Genomic DNA, 20,225 nt, shown 5'->3' with positions numbered 1-20,225 from the left:
TTTGAGTGTTTGTTTAGTTTCTCTTGCTTGTTTAATTCTTAATTACTGCTTGTTCTTGTTTGCTTTATGTTTTTAGATCACCTTGTTACCAACTCTTCTGCTCATTAGACTTGAATTAAGATAGCTCCTCATTGTTCTAGTGTCTAGAATCTCTCCATTTGGATTGATACCTCAAGTGCTACAATGACATGAGTAGTTGTGGAATTGATCAAGGATTGAAAATTCCCACTATCAATTTGGCGCCGTTGCCAATACTCAGGGTCAGAGATATGGGATTCAAGCTCCTACACCTGAAAACGATTTTGAGATCAAATCTGGCTTGATCAACATGGTGCAATCAAACTAAGATGGATGGAGTGAGTGAGGACAGTTTCAAGTTGAGGCTATTCCCTTTTTCTCTAGGAGACAAAGCTCATCAGTGGGAAAATTCTCTACCTCAAGGATCAGTCACAACCTGGGAGCAATGCAAAAGAGCATTTCTAACCAAGTTCTTCTCTTCATCAAGAAAAGCAAGGTTAAGAAATGAAATCTCAAGTTTCATTCAGAAGAACCATGAATCATTTTGTGAGGCTTGGGAAAGATTTAGAGGGTATACCAAGCAATGCCCTCACCATGGATTCTCGGATTGTCAGCTGCTAAGTACCTTCTAAAGAAGTGCTTTACCAAAGGTCAGACTTCTCTTGGACACAGCTTCAAATGGTAATTTCATGACCAAGGAAGTCAATGATGCCATGACCCTAGTGGAGAATGTATCTCAGAGTGATGAGCTTTATGGATCAGACTTTGAAAGGAATTCAAGAGGAGCTGTGAGTGCTGAAGAGGAAAGGACAAGGAAAGACATCAAGTCTCTCAATGAGAAGCTAGACACACTTCTCTTAGCTTCTCATCAGTCAGCCAACTTTGTTAGAGATGTGAATCATGTGTTTCAAGACACATTTCAAAGGGAAGACATCACAGCTGAGGTGAACTTTGTAGGTGGCCAACAAGGTTACCAAAAGGGCTTTACCTACTACAAGAATCCCCCAAACCAGAACTTCTATCCTCAAAACACTCAACAACAAGGTTTTGTCTCTCCCCAACAACAAAGTCTCCAACAGAACTCAAAGAATAAGGATCAAGAAGTGCAGAACCTGCTCCAGCAAATCCTCAAAGGTCAAGCAAGTGGGGCCATAGACTTCAACAAGAAAATGGCAGAGATTAACAACAAGGTGGATTGCACTTATTCTGATCTTCTAACTCAACTTTCAACCTTGGCTTCCAAAGTCAAGACTCTAGAGAAAAACAAGGGCCACTGCAGTTCTCAAGCTCAAAGATCTTTACCAGGGACATCAATTGCACATCAAACAGAATACGGCAATGCAATCCTCTCAAATGATGAGAATCATGCTACTGTCCAAGAAATTGAGGACCTTCTCCATGGCAATGTCTCAAGTGAAAAATGCCTGACAAAAGATGATGAGGACGCCATCATAGATGAGTTTGAGTTCCTGTTCAGCGATCTCAATGAGGACATTGAGAAAGAAAGTGGGGACGCAGCTTCTTTTGATATGAGAAAGAATGATTCTGAGATTACTGAAAGAAAGGATCAGAGAATGGTTCAAAGAAGGACATCTGATGGAGTCTCTAGTACTGGTTCAACAAGGGTAAAACCCAAATCAATTCCCAAGCTAGGTAATCCAGGAAAGTTCTCCATCTCATGCTCTCTTGGAAGTTTGAAAGTGGACTATGCTTTATGTGATTCTGGATCAAGCATCAGTGTAATGTCTTTAGACATGGTGGAGAGAGACTAGGGATCAAGAGTCTTAAGCATCACCCCATGTCAATTACCTTTGGAGATTCATCCTCAAAGAAGCCATATGGAATCCTTGAAGACTACCCATTAAAGATTGGTGAATGCACAGTTCCAACTGATTTTGTAGTGATGAAGATGAAAAAGACCAAAGAGCTACCTCTTATGCTTGGAACTCCATTTCTGAACACCACAGGAGCAAGGATGGACTTTGATACTCAAAGAGTGGTGCTTACTAAGGTAGATGATGAAGTATCTTATCCCCTTAAACCTTCTCTTGCTGGGTTTTGTGGGGTTATATCTGATGATTCTTTTGAGTTGAAACACTATGAGATGAAGTATGTGGGGAGTATTGGAACTATAGAAGAAGCTCAACCCCTTGCATCTGTTGAGAAGAAGAAAGAATCCTTGGTAAGACCTGATCTTGAGTTTGAAGGAGATTTCTTTAGTGAAGATGAAGCTTGCTTGGAATATTTTTCTCCCACACCAAGTGAGAAGGAAGTCAGCAGCAACAAAAGCAATGATTCAGGGTCTCAAGACAAGAACCCAACAAGCACCAAATCATTCACTCTTGGGTCCTCTTCTCAGGTGATAAAGCTCACTCCATGGAAGTTTGATGGTGGAGCTGTGGAATACAAGGTTAAAGGCATTGGAGGATCAAAACCTTTTGCAAAAGTCAGGGCAATCCTCACACAAGAGCTCATAGACAAAGGATCTGATGGTGTCCAAGAGCTGATGAACAAGGACCTCATGCTTGAATTCATGGACAAGACAAGGAGCATCAAATCTCCTCCTCTCCCTCACTAAAAAGAATGTAAGAAGTCAAACTTAGTGACTTTAAACAAAGTGCTCTTGGGAGACACCCCAAACTTATCCTTTGTAAATATTCTTTTTAATGCTTTCTTTTGTTGTTTTTAGGATGTTTGGTGTGTTTTTTGGAGTGTGTTCAGGTTACAGATGACCTGGTGTTCTTTGGCCTCAAGGAATGGTGGACAAGATGCAAGGAAATGCAAATTTTGGCTAAGTTCACAGTTTGCCACGCCCATGAATCACTGCTTGACCCAGGTGTGGCATGAGGCTTTTTCTTGGATGCCAACCTTCGGTGATTGCCATGGGGAGATTGCCGCCCAGAATTGAACCATGGCAAGTTGAATTTTGAATAGACCACCATTTCGGCTTTTGCCACGGGAGGAATGCCACGGGTAGATTCAAGGCGTGGCAACATGTTTTAAGGCAGCAGAACCTTCGGCTTTTGCCATTGTCTCTTTGCCACGGTCACATCCAAGCCGTGGCAATGTGTTATAGGAAGAACAAAAGAATGCCACGGGCTGTCCAGAATGCCACAGGCTTTCCACTCCTACGGATCAATCGCCTGTTTCATTCTAGGTTGGATACTTAATGAAAAATTTTGCAACACTAACTATCTATATCAGATACGAGGTGATCAATCAAGCATACATGCATTAAAAATGAGAATAAACAGAGAACGTAGTTAAAATCCCGGATCTAAAAACCTAAATATCTTAATTGATTATGAGAGCCTATTTTGGGAACCCTATGCCCAACTCGGGATCTACTCAGCCATGGCTGAGGTTGACATCATTATTGGTTTTAATGAAAGCAATCAAAAACAGTAAAGAAAATAGATGAAAGAAAGCTTCACTATTGATGAACTCAGAGTTGAAGAATCCTCTCTAAAAAAGGTATATAACGGCTGAAAAAAGGTTTTTGTAAAAGTATGAAAGGTGAAGTCTAAAAATGACCTAAATTACAAGTAATTAAAATTTTCTATACTCCAAGGTCTCTAGGGTTCCGGAATTGAGGCTGGGAAATGACTTGGGCTTCAGAAATGGGGTTTTTAAGTCAGAGATGTCTGGCGGCGGTCGCGTGAGGTGTGACCATGGGAAATGAAGGCTTGGCCGCGGTCGCGTGGCTCTGGCCATGGTGGATGGGCTGCTGGCCGCGGTCGCGTGGCTTGTCAGTCGTCTTTGAATGTCTCCGGGGCAAATGAAATATCTTGAGATCCAACCGTTAGAATATCTCCAAACCAAGTGCATTTGAAAGCTGGTTGAGTCTTCTATTAGTTGTCCAATTTTTAGGGTGATCAGACGCTGAGAAGATCTTCGTCTCTCCATGAGAGTTGTGACGGTCTGAATTATCCAAAATAGTCTTTTTGTTCCAATTTGCACCTCTTTATCGCAAATTACCTGAAAAGTCTTTTAAAATCCAAAAACATATAAATCATTTGAAAACCTTTGAAAATGGAGCAAAAACACCTGCAAAAGATATTAAAGTGATCCATAAAAATGGTCAAAATCCGGTGTTATCATGATGCCGTTTGGGTTGACCAATGCACCTGCAACATTTATGAAGTTGATGAATAATCTTTCCCGAGCATACTTGGATAAGTGTGTGATTGTTTTCATTGATGACATTTTGCAGTTAGTGTTAGAGGAGCTAAGGAAGCACCAGCTTTTTGCTAAGTTGAGCAAATGTAGAGGAAGATTGGATTTCTTGGTCATGTTATCTCTGAGGAAGGAGTAGCAGTGGATCCAGAAAAGATTTCTGCCGTGACAGAATGGCATATTCCTAAGAATGTGACGGAGGTCCGTAGCTTCCTAGGATTATCCGGATATTACCGCGGATTTGTTCCGGTCTTTGCGAAGCTGATGAAGCCGTTGTCAAGTTTGGTCAGGAAGGATGAGAAGTTTGAGTGGACAGAGGATCGGGATAAGAGTTTTGAGGAGTTATAGAAGCGATTAACCGAAACTCCAGTGTTGGTACTTCCAAGGCCAGGAATACCATATGAAGTCTACACTGTAGCCTGCGGAACAGGTATAGGTGGTGTGCTTATGCAGAAAGGGAAAGTCATAGCATATGCCTCTAGATAGTTGCGGAAGCACGAAATGAACTATCCCACTCATGATTTATAGTTAGCAGCATTTGTGTTTGCTTTGAAGATCTGGCGTGCTTATTTGTACGGAGATAATGTGAAAATATACACAGATCATAAGAGTTTAAAACATGTTTTCACTCAAAATTATTTGAATTTGAGGCAGCAAAGATGGATGGAGTTGTTAGTGGATTATGATTTGGATATTGCCTATCGCCCAGGAAATGTTAATCAAGTGGCAGATGCTTTCAGTCGTCGCAGAGGAGATGTTGCTAAGGAAAAAGAAATGGAGAATCTAACCGCAACATTGGCAAGTCTTCAGTTGTGTGTTACTGAAGTGGATGAAAATTTCACGGATCTTGAAGCATTATAAAATGCAGATCTTCTGTGGAAAATTTGTCAGGAGCAGAAGAGTGATGATGCTCTAAAGGAAATGGTTGAGAAGCAAGTGGTTGGGTACCACATGGCAGATAATCGAGCTTATATGTATAAGAATCGAATTTGTGTTCAAAGCAGCGAAGACTTGAGGAAAGAAGTGTTGAGCCAGGCTCATAACTCAAAGTTCTCTATTCATAAATACCAAGATGTATCGAGACCTGAAAAGATACTATCATTGGGGAGGAATGAGAAAGGATATAGAGAAATGGATCTCTCAGTGCGAAACTTGTAAGCAAGTGAAGGCAGAGCGCATGGTTTCCAGTGGATTACTTCAGAGCTTACCACTACCAGAATGGAAAGGGGATATGATAACTATGGACTTTGTCACGGGCTTACCAATGACATTGGATAAGAAAAATGCAATTTGGGTAATTGTGGATCGTCTGACTAAGTCTGCTCATTTTGTGCTAATTTGGAAAACCGATGGAGCATAAGCTTTGGCACAGAAGTATTTGGATGTGATTGTGAGGCTGCATGGAGTTCCTGTTAGTATTGTGTCGGATCGAGATGCAAAGTTCACGGCTGCGTTTTGGAAAGCATTTCAGAAGGCGCTAGGGACCAAAGTGCATCTAAGTTCAGCTTATCATCCCCAGACCGATGGCCAATCGGAAAAGACAATCCAGACCCTGGAAGATTTGTTGAGGTCTTGTGTCTGGACTGGGAAGGAAATTGGGGAAAGTATCTTCCGTTGGCAGAATTCTCTTACAACAATAGCTATCATTCTAGCATTAAGATGGCTCCGTACAAAGCACTGTATGGAAGACCGCACCGTACACCTCTCTGTTGGACCAGTGTAGGAGAAATGAGTGAAATGAATCCTGAATTGGTAAAGGATGCCGCCAAGCAAGTCGAGTTGCTTAAGGCAAGGCTGAAAGAAGCTCATGATCGTCAGAAGAGTTATGCAGATGTTCGCCAGAAGGATTTGCCTTTGAGGTAGGAGATGAAGTGTACCTGAAGTTGAGAGCCTTCATAGGAAATGATAGGCATCGGAAGTTGAAGAAGCTTAAGCCAAGATATATGGGTCCGTATCCAATAGTCGAAAGGATTGGAGAAGTAGCATATCGACTTCAGTTGCCTCAGGAGTTTTCTGAACTTCATGATGTGTTCCACATTTCGCTACTTAGGAAGGTAGTAAGGGAACCAAAATTTATTTTGTCTGCCCCGCCAGCTGACTTGAAAGGAAATTTGTCAATTCTGAGTAAGCCGTCTGAGATCTTGGAGTTTGGAGAGAATAAGGTCGATGGTAAGAAGACTAAGATGGTGAAACTCAGATGGGAAAGGGATGGCATTTGCGAGGAAATGTGGGAGCCAGAGCAGCAGATGCAAAAAGAGTACCCTGAACTCTTTCCAGTCGGAATGGAAACTTATGAGGAGGGAGCGAATTTGAATTCGGGGACGAATTTTTTTCAACAGGTGGACAATTGTAACATCCCAGCCCATCAAGAAGCCCAGCAGGAGGCCCATTTCCAACTCTCTGTAGATATAAAAGGGAAAACCCTAAGGAATGAGCCCCATTCCCTGCAAATCAGCCCCCATCCGCAGAGAGAGAGAGATAGAGAGATCGCCCAGCAGCAGCAGAGATCCCTTTCCGCCACCGATCTCTTCCCTGCCGGCGTCAGAAGCTTTGCCGAGTCTCCTAGAGCCGCCACGCGTCGATCCCAAGCCGAGGAGGAGCCACAGAGAGCCTCTTCTTTCTCATCGTTTGCTTGATTCTTTTAGTTCTCAGTCTTCTTAATTCAGATCTGCAATTTGGCTAATGTGAGGAGTAGGTCTAGATTCTTAGGACCTTATTTGTTTGTTTTTGGTGTGTTGAGTTTAGAACTATTCAGTTAGTTGATTTGATGCATTTAGGGAGATCATGAGAAGGTGAATTGAATAAGAAAAGCATTAGATGAAGCACCAGCATGAATTGTTTGTTCACCTTGATGATTGGCTAATGATTGTAAAGTAGCTAGAAAAGAGGTGATCGAGACACTAGGTTTGATAATTGTTTGTTGGGTTTCATTCCTAGAAGAAAGGATGATTCTCATCGCCAGGTGGTTGTGGCGAACCACTCATTGTCTTTGTGACCAAAGAGTTTGCCATGTCTTGAACATGATGAGAGTTTACCATGTCTTGAACATGATGAGAATTTGTCATACCTTGAGCATGATGATCTGGTGCGCTTGAAATTGCGTGTGTGCTTGTAGAACACTGTTTGTTACTTGTTTAGTTTTAGGCTTGATATATTAAAAATAAATGGATAATGTTTTAGGAGTGTGGATTTATTTCCTAGTGAGTAATTTTTCCAAATTATTCACCCCTCTCGAATCTTTATTTTTTCAGGTGAGTATGAGGATTATGATCTTCACTGTTACGAGGAAGAAGAATCTTAAATGGTGTGCTTTTGGGACGAGTTTTTCTTTCGTTTTAATTTGTTTTTCAGTACTTTTAAAAAAATTTATTAGTTATTTGCTTCAGTTTATTTTTAAGAAATATTTATGAATTTAATTACAAGATTTGATTTTTATTAAATGAATAAGAGTATTAATCAGAAATATGTTTATTTAATCTAATAAATGTAGTAAACCAGTTAGAAGTGAAAGTGAATACTCCGGTTTGTCTGGTAGACGGGTCGGAAGTTCACAACTATAAATGTCGTCATTGTTACAGTCACAGACACCATCACTATCGATCGATGACACTATTGTCGTGGTTACCACCATTGCAGTCGTCACTGTTATCACAATTGTCACCATCGTTACCACCATCACCATCACCACCAACACTATCACCATCGTTGTTGTGAGTACTATGGCTAACTTGTCAACTCTCTACCTTCACCATCCTTCATCGCCTGTCTTCTGTTCTCCTTTCTTCTTTTTTCTTCCCTTTTTCTTCTCATTGGAGGAGTGTTAGATGAGGGAGAGAGAAAATTATAATTAGATCGAAAATATAACAGCAAAAAGATTTTTGTTAGCGAATAGTGACTATGAAAGAGAATTAATTTTGTAAATATCTATTACCATGTATTGCTATTACTCATCTTAAGTAATAACGATTCTATTGTGGTTATTTAAAAAATAAAAACCTGGTTAGCAATATGATTTTGGAGTCTAGTCTCTATATATCTTCAGAAGGAGAGTGAACGGAGGCGCTCTAACTAAATAAAATGTCTTAATAGCTCCATTATCACAGCCCTTCAGACTGTAAATCTTTAACCTCCATGAAATCGGTTTCCATAATTCTGTAGCAGTAGATAAAAGATTCCTTCAATTTTTTATGTTGTACAAACGAAAAGTTTTTGATTTCTTGTTCATCTTGTAGACTCTTTCTTTCATCATTACATATAATACAAACCCTTAAAGCAGGACAAATGAGCTGGACAAATGCAGGACAAATGAGCTGCCACAGAATCTCAAAACCATAAAATATGCTTCGATTACATATGGAAACCACCGATGGTGGCTGCGATGGAATTCCAACGTCAGAATGATGGGAAAAAGTATGACTGAGTTTAAAACCAAAGAATCTGGTTTCAGCAAATGATCAATCTTGGTTTGAAGTTGCTTTCTGAAGAACAATACACCAATTGGACTTGTCGTAAAATCTATCAACTATCATTGCATTGCCAACTCCTGATGCCAACCTGTGAAAGATTATTACTACGGTATTAAGATACAGGACTTAAGATAATCGATATACTGTATGGTGAAGCAAATTACTCCATTAAAACTCACAATACCTTTCAAGCTCGCCTTCACTGAAGACATGGTAGTATCTGTTATACACAACAGCTCCTTTTCTATCATCTTTCTTTGCAAGCCCACTTGCAAGTGCAGATGCAGATGCACCACTCACTTCAGCGCGGTGGTACGGTAAATGCCACGGAACAAAATACTCTTGCTGATTCATTTTCAAAGCCTCCAATGATTCTTCAATAGATTTCTCATCTTTAAGCTCTCCCATGCTGTTCTTGGTCTCTGTGATGATCTCAGCAGCCTTTTGCTCTCTCATGCTCTCCTCGGTTTCCGGAATGCTCTCAAGACCAAAGGACGGGCTGTTCTCAGCCTTTTGCTCCTTTGTACTTACCTCAGTCTCTGGGATGCTCTCAAGACCGAAGAACGGATTGTTCCTCACACGAGGGCTGTTCATTGGACTACCTGGCCCGACCCATTCCTCAACATACTTTGGAGACAAGGGTGTCCATTTTGTGAGCAACGATTTGTCTTCCTGTTCTGCAGCCCAAACCGTTATGAGAACAAAACCCCCTGACTTAACCACCCGGACCAGTTCTTCAATGGCTTTCTTCCTTCGGTTCTCCGTGCTTAAGTGATGCAAAACCGCTATGGAGATTGCCGAGTCGCCAAACCCTTCTCTGTAAGGAAGATTCACAGCGTCTGCAACCAAAACCTCCTGGCCTTTATCCGAACAGATTTTGATCAGTGGGTGGCTTATATCACATCCTATGAAGAAACAACTTGGGTTTAGCCCCAGATACTTCCCGTTACCGCAACCTGCATCAAGAATCACAGATCCAGAAGGCAATGATTCAAGAAAAGCAGCGACTTTAGGCCACTTCGCAAACCTTGTGGAGCTGAAATGTGGAGCAATCGCGTCGTATACCCGATGAACATACTTCTTCTCGATCTCTGGCGTCGATTTTACGCTCAGGGACGAAGAAATCTCGTTTTCTCTGGTAGAAACTGATTGAAGAATCTGAACTTCCTTTTCTTCTTCTTCTTCTTTATGAGCTAACCTAGAGTTAGCTTTTACTTTGACGTCTCGCATTATACTTGTTGTGGTTATCGAATTAAACCCAAAAAATGAAGGATTTCGAGCTCTGCAAGAAATTATAATAGTTCTCAAAACTTCCAAAAACATTAGCTTAAGCCGCCATGAATCTGCAGAAGAAAGCGCAGCCCATGGAACAAAACTATTAGCTAAATCATAGATTCAACTTCTAAAATCCAGATTCAAGATCCCAATAAGAAGCAGCATATATCAACGGAAGCTCGAAATCGAATCCAATTTCATCGCAAAATCGCAATTTTGTATAATACAAAAGTCAGTTAGCTTTGAGGAGAAGGAGAAGAGGAACTTACAGAATCAAGAAGGAACAACGAGCAGAGGAGATGGGTGAACCGATTGGAAGTGTCGGTTCGTAATCTGAAACAGAAGGTAGATTTAGGGTTTTGCGACAGGGACTTGCTGAAAATTTGAGATTAGTACTTCATATTTAATCAGTTGACGATATTTAAACCATTATTTACTCTTCTGAATAAAAAAAACCCATGCTTAGGCAATGTTCTTATTAGTGTACATGGATGCAAAATAGACTGATTTACTGAGTCTGTTCGTTTGTCTCCCGCAAGAGGCCGCACTACAACCTGCGATCAAGTGTTGTTCGTTAATAGATGTGCTCTCCTGTAGCTAAACGATGTGTTCAACTGCTGTGACCTGTGTCTGAAATTTTTTGACTGAAAAGATTTAGCTTTGCAACTGGAACTCTTACAACCAGTCACAGAGAGCCACATGGCTGCCAAACAAACAAGAATCTGCATCATTTGATCGCAGCGTCTATCCACAAGCGACAGACAAACGAACAGATCCACACAGTTCAAGTTTGTCACTGTGACAACCTAAACATTTAATTTTTATTCATCTTTTATCAATCACTTAATCATTCTTGATCAATAAAATTATTGTATCTTTTTCTGTTAATAAAAATCTATGTTCTTTTTTAATTAGGTTGTTTGACGAAAAAGTGGAGAAAATAAAGAGCTATTTCCATTACAAGTTTTGAATGAAGTTCAACAAGGAATAGAGGAACTGCAGATGAAAATGGACAACAAGTCCTTCATTCTTGTTAACTCATAAAGTTGGGCTACTATCGAAGAAAAAGCTAATGATGGAGAAGCGCAACAAAACCATCACGAAGCCAAAGATGACGATCAAGACCAAAGTGATCCAATCCCTCAGCCAAATTTGGGACAGTACTAACCAGAAGCACCATCAATTCACACATTGATAATGATTCTCAACTATAGATTTCAATAAAGAGTATGGTACTGAAAAACCTCGAAAATTGGTCAAATGTCTCATTCATATGCGATTCTATGATTAATGAGATAGAATGTAAAGAACATGAAAGTGCAAATTCTTTGTCAGCTGAGCCACTTAGAACAGTCGAATCAGTTTAGTACCTTCTCCACTTTATCCTTAAAAAATGTTCTTTTTCTTATAGATTATTCTTTAATATTATATATATGTTTTTCATTCTCTCTATTTTATTATATAATTTTCTCTATTTTTATTCTATATATAAATATAAAAATTTTCTTTTTTTAATATATATTATGATAATATATTTATCATATATTTATAAATAGAATTAATATATATATATTACTATTAATATACTATTAATATAACATAACTTTTTTTATAGAACTTTCTCAGTAATTCTATTTACATAAAAAATAAAGATTAGATAAAGAAAAGATTCAAATTCAAAAGAGAAAAAAAAAAGAAAAACACAATAATAGAAATAATAGAAATAGAGAGAATGTGCTCTTTTATTGAAATGAAAACTCTCTCAGGCCCCCTTCCTGAGGATTTTCAAAAATGTTTGAAATGGCTCGGCTTTTTTCTACATCTGCTTTCTCCTTACCGGAATTAACCACCCCACCCTCTGATCCGCCGGTTCTCCGCAGAATATCGCCGCATCTTGGGCCAAGTTCCACGCCAAAGAATCTGCATTCACAAGAACCGAAGACTTCTAGGCCCTGCAATGACGTTTTCCCCACCATCTAGCTTGATGCTATGTATCTTAAAAATAAGCTTATAAGTGTTCTAGATATGCAAAAGCGCCAGACTCTCATTGATAACACCGTATTTTGACCACTTTTATGGATCGTTTTGAAATACTTTTTCTATGTTTTTAATTGCTTTTAAGTACTTTTATCACGTTTTTCTAGTATTTGTAGTTCCAAGACTCTTTTCAGGTAACTTAGGGAAAGACTTAACAAAATGGATAGAAAACCAGATTTCAGCTCAGAGTCAAACCGTCAGAAGTTCACCCCTGATTGAAGGCCTTCTCACCGTCTGATCCAGCTCAAATTTGGAGACCTTAAAGATGGAAGTATCAGATTTCCAGTGCACTTTACAGCTTGGCAATCCAACGGTTCAATCAAAAGATACACGAAGAGCAAGATGTCCCGTAAACCAGCTGGCAAGCACTTCCACCCGCGGCCAACAAGCATTTTCCCGCGGTCAGGAGCATCCCGACCGCGGCAAACCACCCATTCCCCGCGGTCAGAGCACTCCCGACCGCGGCCTTCAACCTCCGAGCCCAAAAAGCCCATTTCTGAAGCCCACATTTGGAGAAACCCTAAGTGACGTCCAGAGAGGTCTTGAGCACTATAAATACATGTCTTAGGAGCCCTAGAAATCGTGTAACCGAATACCATCTATCATTACTTCATATTTTTATTGTTTTTGCTTTAGCTTTTAGGGAGTGAGAGATTTGTTCTCTTGAACCCTTGTTCTTTCTTTTTCAATTTCGGTTTATATTCTACTTCTTAATACTATGTCTTTGATTTCGTTTATTATGTCTGAGTAGTTTTATTGTTGGGATTAAGGGATTTTCGATGGGGATTTATATGTTCGATGAGGATTCCATTGGCTATTGAGCTGAATCTTAGAACTTATTCTTTTGAATTCGTTTTTACTGCAGGAGAGTAGCGTCATGAACTACAATCTGATCCAGATGCTTGGTGACACGAAAGTGTTCATCAGGTATCAGATCTAGTTTGGGAGACCAAAACAAACATAGGAGTGGAAACCTACCTATTGGCGATTTGTGAATTAGGACGAGTCTTAAACATAATGCATCTCTTCTCTTCCAGAGCCAGAGTGGAAACCTACTGGTCAGGGTTGTCTATGATCACGACAGTGGCGTATTCATACGTCCGTGACTCCAGTTCGAAAAGTTTAAGCTAAGATCTTACAAAATTTCCTCTCTAGCAATGTTTTGAATGGTTCGTACCCCTGAGAAAACTTCCCTGAAGCCCAACGCTTTCTTCTCCATTGTTTTACACCGATTTTCTTTAAAGCTTTAGTTCAATATTGTCTTTCCTTTTTAGTTCATTCTCATTTAAGCATTAGAATATCTGTTTTTATCATTTTTAGTCATTTTCGTTAAGTTTAGTTATTACGTCATTTAATTTCCGTATTCTCTTTTAATATTTCGTTTTTAGATTTTAAACACACTACCAAACCCCCACTAAACTGTTTTTGTTCTAGACTTCCTTACTTTAACTTATTTCAAAGGCTTTTTGCAGGAAAAGATCCTCATTCCCTGTGGATTCGATCCCTAAGTACTACAATTGATCAGCTGTGCACTTGCGGCTATTGATTTCAATTAGGGTAAAACTTGAAAACCCTCTCAACACACGACAGCACACCACATCAAGTTTTTGGCGTCGTTGCCGGGGAAGGCACGCGTTTTCTTTTCTGCAAAACCCCGAGAAAGGTTAGTAAATCGACTCTAGAACCCCCTTTTCTGCAACTTTCCATTTTTCGGTTATTTTGTTTCCATTTCAGAAGATATGGATCCTATAAATCAAAATATACACTATGAGGAAGGTTTCTTTAACACTCCTCAAGCCACAAGACGCAGAGAAGAATACCAAGGCCGAAATCTTAGCTACATGGATCGATACAGCCAGCCAAACCACCCTTACCATCGGCGCAGAGATACTCTTCGATGCCGGGAAGATCCTTATGGCCCTCCTCCGATCTACTTCGAGCCACACGCCTATAATCCTCCACTTCAGAACCCTAGTCAGCAAGAGGACAACTTGAGGATCAGCAGACGTTTGGGACGCCTCAAAGGAATGATAAACCAGTTCCTTGATCAGCAGATTCTCACCGAGAACACCCTGCTCAAGAAAATTGATTCAATCTCTGAAGAGTTCAACAAAAAACTCGATGATATGGCCAATCATGTTCGAGTTTTGGAAGAGCAAAACCACAAGGACTCACAAACACTAGCTGGGATGATCCACCAAGTCGCAACAGAGCAGACAAGACAAGGGTATGACATCATACAAAACTCAAGTGATATTGTCAAATTAAAACAGGAGATTAAAGAAGTCAGAGAATCCGCCTCCTGGTATAGAGAGAAGACAGATGAAGAGTTGCAAGAGATCGAGCACAGACTGAACAAACTCGAGCTCAAAGCACGGGAGATTGATGCAAGAATGGAGCAGATGCCCAACATTGAGCAATTTGAGAGGTTTACTAAGAAATCTCCCAAAGATCCTGATGAAGATGCACATCAACGCCCTGGTATGAGTTCATATGATGCTAGTCTACCCAATAAAGAAGCTGGAGAGGTTCGTATCAAGTACAAGAAGGAAGAGACGGACTACGAGCAGTTTACATCCGGGGCCGTGGGTCCAAGCGTTCCGACCGCGGCCAATGCCTTGTTTCCCGCGGTCGCGACTCCTCTGACCGCGGGAGTTGGTCGTTCAGATGTTACTCCGGGTTTTGAGAGGAAAATAATACACCTTCTGTACCAACTTCAGCCTCCAGCACCTAAAAAGGCAACTCACGAAGAAGAAAACCAAGTTTCAGATGAAGAACCAGATTGGCAGGAATCGTTACCTTGTATGATGGCAAAGGAATGTGTTGAAGATTCAGCTGACTCTTCAATCCAAGAAGACCAGACGTGCAGCGAGATAAAGATGCCATACATTGATTCAATCATTGAATATGATGCTGCAGCTTTCTTTTGTGAATCATATTCTGCATTTGAGACACCAGCCAACACCTACAGAGAAAGGCAAGTTCGAATTCTCCATAAGGTCAAGACTACAGGTCAGTTTCTTATCTCTTGTTATATTAGAGGAGAAATGTTTAAAAACGTGCTATGTGATTCTGGAGCTTGTCTTAACATGATGTCCAAGGCAATTGCTTTGAGACTTGGTATTAGACACCTGCGCAGGACTAGAGCAAAGATTAGCCTAGCTGATGATTCAAATGCAACACCTCAAGGAATAACTCATGAAATTCCTTTGAGAATAGGAGATTGCATAGTGCCTGTCGACTTCTACATTGTCAAAACGAGAGATGCAACATATCTAGTGATTCTGGGATGGTCTTTTCTAGCAACTTCCGGAGCTATAATGGACTGGCCAAACCGGAGGATTTCATTTGCTAATATCGACGAAGATGTCTTCACAGAAGCTGTCCCATACAACAGCAAAGCAGGAAAACGTTCTGCAGCAGAAGAGTTTGAAGAAGAACTTTGGAGTGACGAAGAACCTGCTAGGTAAAGCAAGGAGATGTCGAAAAAGACTTGTCTTAGGACAAGGTCTTCTTCATTGGAATAAGTCACGTCCAACACCAAAAGTCGAGCTAAACGACATAAAACAAAAGCGCTTAATGGGAGGCAACCCATTTAGGTATTGTTTTCTTTAGAATTTTTCTTTCTTTTTCTTTTGATCTTTTTCTTTTTCTTAGTTTCCGGTGTTTCTTATAAAACAAAAAGCCAAAAAAATCAAAAAAACCCGAAAAGACCAAAAAGGAGGATGGTACCTGACTGCTCGGCCCAGCAGGAACCAAGGAGAAGCAGGAAGAGGCCGCGATATAAGCCCCCGCGGTCGCAGACGTTCTGACCGCGGGAAACGACCCATCGACCGCAGTCGCGTAGTCCTGACCGCGGCCAAGAGCTTGTTTGCCGCGGTCGTGCAGCCCCTGACCGTGGCACTTGGTCGTTGAGATCCAAACCCGACCCAAACCACCCCTTTCACCCCATTTCACCTCACCAATCACCCTCCACCTCATTCATCACCTTCCACCACCTTCATCACCACCTAATCACCTTCCCAAACCCCTTCGAATGAATCCGGTTAATCTCCACCAGCATCCCGGATCCAGGTAAGTTCTCTTTGTCCTTACCAATTCGGTTATTTATGCATTTTTCTCATCCAATCTCGACTTGTTTCACACTGACGACAGGTGATTTAAGTCTGGGGGAGGATTTCATCCCTTTCTAACCACCTTTCTTTCATGAGTCTTGCATTATGTACACTTTTTGCATTTTCCTTAAAGTTTTTCAAAATCGGTTTTCAAAACAAAATACGTTTTAAAGGGAATGGTGAACATGAATCAATGATAGTTGACTGTGTGCTTTTAGACTGTTCTTAGTGACATGCTCATACATGATTTAGGACTAGACTAGGCAGTAGCTAAGCACATTTGAAACGAAGTACCCCAGAGGAATTTGAATGATTTCGATTTAGATGAAGGGATACACTAGCTCTGTTTTATTTGGACATAATTTGGACTTAATTTTCTCATTGAAGCATTAGACCAGGGAAACGAATCATACATTCAGTACTCCTTTATCGTTTTACCACTCTCTGTTGATCCTGAATGGCTAGTTCATCTTTAGCTAGTTCCCCACCTTAACCAATCCTCTTTCAAACCACATGCACTCTTGTTTTCTATTGTCTTATATGCAGATAAGTGCAAAAACGTTGGAGAGAAAGAGGAACGACGCAGTTTTCAGTCACCAAGGACAGAGACCTGCGATTTGCCGGAAAAGTTCCCGGAAGGATTCAACACAAGAGGAAGCTCAGTTTGCCTTAGAAAAATCTCAAATTTTGGTACAATCTCGTCATCTAGTCTCTCTCTCTTTAAAAGGCATTTCCTTTCCAAAAAAAAAAAAAAAATCCGGAAATAAGAAAAGAAAGGAAATAAAAGCCTTAGAGAGTCTAGAGAGGTCGAATTTTAAGTCCCAAGGCAACTGGAGTTTGATTTTATGGAGTTTTGGAGATTGTTTTCTGATTTTCGGAAAGAATCTAAGTCTAGAGGAACAACTGTTTACAACAAAGGAGGAAAGATTATGCAACAACATTTGGCAAGAAGAAGTGACTGAAAACTGTGGTCATCAACAGGTCCTTATCTGTCTTGCTGTTTTGCATATTATCTTGCATCCTCCAGATCTTCAGGTAACCCGAAACACTTTAACTCCACCACTTAAACAGCCCTTTAATGCCAAACGCCGTCTACCCTGGATGATGTCTTTAATGAGAACTCACTATAGAACTTAATGAATGTAGAGAGCTAGTTGAATGAAATCAAGATTTAAATTGTTTAAGTTTTGCATGACGGAAAAAGTGGACTAGTATCTCTTGTGCTTTGGTGAGAATTTTCTAGACTAAGTTGTGGATTGATGCACTATCTTTGGTTCTAGTTTAGGAGTTCATGTCTATGAGATTTGTGCATTCCCTATTTTTGTTTTCACTTAACCAGTTTAGGCTTTTGCTTTGTTTGATGACAAACAAAGGTTTAAGTCTGGGGGAGTTGATAACACCGTATTTTGACCACTTTTATGGATAGTTTTGAAATACTTTTTCTATGTTTTTAATTGCTTTTAAGTACTTTTATCACGTTTTTCTAGTATTTGTAGTTCTAAGACTCTTTTCAGGTAACTTAGGGAAAAGCTTAACAAAATGGATAAAAAACCAGATTTCAGCTCAAAGTCAAACCGTTAGAAGTTCACCCCTGATTGAAGGCCTTCTCACCGTCTGATCCAGCTCAAATTTGGAGATCTTAAAGATGGAAGTATCAGCTTTCCAGTGCACTTTACAGCTTGGCAATCCAACGGTTCAATCAAAAGATACGCGAAGAGCAAGATGTCCCGTAAACCAGCCAGCAAGCACTTCCACCCGCGGCCAACAAGCAATTTCCCGCAGTCAGGAGCATCCCGACCGCGGCAAACCACTCATTCCCCACGGTCAGAGCACTCCCGACCGCAGCCATCAACCTCCGAGCCCAAAAAGCCCATTTCTGAAGCCCACATTTGGAGAAACCCTAAGTGACGTCCAGAGAGGTCTTGAGCACTATAAATACATGTCTTAGGAGCCCTAGAAATCGTGTAACCGAATACCATCTATCATTACTTCATATTTTTATTTTTTTTGCTTTAGCTTTTAGGGAGAGAGAGATTTGTTCTCTTGAACCCTTGTTCTTTCTTTTTCAATTTCGGTTTCTATTCTACTTCTTAATACTATGTCTTTGATTTCGTTTATTATGTCTGAGTAGTTTTATTGTTGGGATTAAAGGACTTTCGATGGGGATTTATATGTTCGATGAGGATTCCATTGGCTATTGAGCTGAATCTTAGAACTTTTTCTTTTGAATTCGTTTTTACTGCATGAGAGTAGCGTCATGAACTACAATCTGATCCAGATGCATGGTGACACGAAAGTGTTCATCAGGTATCAGATCTAGTTTGGGAGAGCAAAACAAACATAGGAGTGGAAACCTACCTATGGGCGATTTGTGAATTAGGACGAGTCTTAAACATAATGCATCTCTTCTCTTCCAGGGCCAGAGTGGAAACCTACTGGTCAGGGTTGAGAGAGATAGTTGTCTATGATCACGACAGTGGCGTATTCATACGTCCGTGACTCCAGTTCGAAAAGTTTAAGCTAAGATCTTACAAAATTTCCTCTCTAGCAATGTTTTGAATCGTTCGTACCCCTGAGAAAACTTCCCTGAAGCCCAACACTTTCTTCTCCATTGTTTTACACCGATTTTCTTTAAAGCTTTAGTTCAATATTGTCTTTCCTTTTTAGTTCATTCTCATTTAAGCATTAGAATATCTGTTTTTATTATTTTTAGTCATTTTCGTTAAGTTTAGTTATTACGTCATTTAATTTCCATATTCTCTTTTAATATTTCGTTTTTAGATTTTAAACACACTACCAAATCCCCACTAAACCGTTTTTGTTCTAGACTTCCTTACTTTAACTTATTTCAAAGGCTTTTTGCAGGAAAAGATCCTCCTTCTCTGTGGATTTGATCCCTAAGTACTACAATTGATCAGCTGTGCACTTGCGGCTATTGATTTCAATTAGGGTAAAACTTGACAACCCTCTCAACACACGACAGCACACCACATCACTCATGTTCTAAACTCTCTAGCTCACGCTAAGACTTCATTCAAAGACGAAAGACTTTCATTCCTGTGCCCAGAGAAGCTTGCTCAGTTCCAACCTCAGTCTGTCAACTCCCTTTGCTCAAGCCCTGAAGATGACGCAATCTCTCTTATCCATGGCACAGATCTGACGAACCAAAGGAGTAAGGCTTGAAGATCTCTCCCTTCCCCGGGAAGCTTGTGTTTACTGAAGATTGAAGACTAAAGAAATATAGCTCTGTGCTAAGCTTATTATCTGCTCTCAAAAGAAACCTCGCCTGCAGCTCTACTGAACGCCTAAATCTTATTCTCTCTCTAATGGAACGATCAAACAAAGCTGCAACCCTACGTCTCCTTGAAGAAGATGATGAAATTATTGATCTACCTCATGTAGATAACTCTAAACTCATAGCTCGTTTTAGCCGGAGTCTGGTGGGGCGTATGTTCAACCACGAAATCCGCAGCACTCAAAGCATCATTGCTTTCATGCCGAGATAGAACATCTGGGACGTGGAGGGGCGTGTGCCCGGTATCGACCTCGGCAACTCCAGATTTCAATTTGATTTTGACTCGGAGGCTGATCTGCAGAAGGTGCTAAACAAACGACCGTGTCATTTCAACAAATGGTCCTTCTCTCTGGAAAGATGGACACCACATGTAGGGAACACTTACCCAAACAATATGGTTTTCTGGGTTAGAGTTTCTGGAATCCCAACACACTTCTGGGTGGAAAAAAACTTCGAAGCTATTGGAAGCAGACTCGGCGAGGTTAAGGCGGTTGATGAACGAGCTGCGAGGGTTCAGGTCTCTGTGAATGCCGATGCACCTTTAAAATTCACAACTAGAGCTCGTCTAGAATCTGGAGAAGTGGTAAAAGTTGATTTAAAGTATGAAAAACTGGAAAGATGGTGTCTTACCTGTAGATACATCTCTCATGATGAGAAGACATGCCCTCACCTCACTGAGGAACAAAGGAGACAAAAGATGTTGGAGAGAGAAGCTGAGAGGAACTCTGCCCAAGCAGCCCGTGAGGAACAGCTCCGTGAGAGAGACATTCTCCATCTTATGCAGGAAAAGAGACCATTGCATTCTTCAGTGAGAAACTTGGAGGAGCTACACTGAATTACCCT

General features: G+C 40.5%; 1 protein-coding gene, 1 non-coding gene and 1 pseudogene across 3 annotated transcripts; 1 reads left to right on the top strand and 2 right to left on the bottom strand.

The window, feature by feature from the left end:
• Positions 1–512: 512 nt before the first annotated feature.
• LOC112083575 lies at positions 513–619 on the bottom strand. The gene has a single exon (XR_002897711.1). It is a non-coding gene; the product is annotated as a small nucleolar RNA R71 (small nucleolar RNA).
• Positions 620–4,120: 3,501 nt separating this feature from the next.
• On the top strand, positions 4,121–6,830 carry LOC112083513 (annotated as a pseudogene).
• Positions 6,831–8,381: 1,551 nt separating this feature from the next.
• LOC18012606 (tRNA (carboxymethyluridine(34)-5-O)-methyltransferase) lies at positions 8,382–10,517 on the bottom strand. Of its 2 annotated transcripts, none has more exons than XM_006395960.2 (4): positions 10,448–10,517; positions 10,205–10,268; positions 8,845–9,942; positions 8,382–8,748 (listed from the first exon to the last, which is right to left on the bottom strand). In XM_006395960.2, exons 3-4 carry the CDS (start codon positions 9,888–9,890, stop codon positions 8,649–8,651), a joined length of 1,146 nt encoding a protein of 381 aa, XP_006396022.1. In that variant the 5' UTR covers positions 9,891–9,942; positions 10,205–10,268; positions 10,448–10,517; the 3' UTR covers positions 8,382–8,648. The 2 variants fall into 2 exon arrangements, with proteins under 2 accessions (XP_006396022.1, XP_006396023.1); XM_006395961.2 differs by having other exon boundaries at positions 8,845–10,003; positions 10,448–10,514.
• Between the last annotated feature and the right edge of the window lie 9,708 nt (positions 10,518–20,225).

This window comes from Eutrema salsugineum, unplaced genomic scaffold, assembly GCF_000478725.1.
Source record: "Eutrema salsugineum unplaced genomic scaffold, Eutsalg1_0 scaffold_6, whole genome shotgun sequence".
Classification (NCBI taxonomy): domain Eukaryota; kingdom Viridiplantae; phylum Streptophyta; class Magnoliopsida; order Brassicales; family Brassicaceae; genus Eutrema; species Eutrema salsugineum.
Note: the sequence above shows the minus strand (reverse complement) of the source record. Positions and strands in the feature narration are given on the sequence as shown.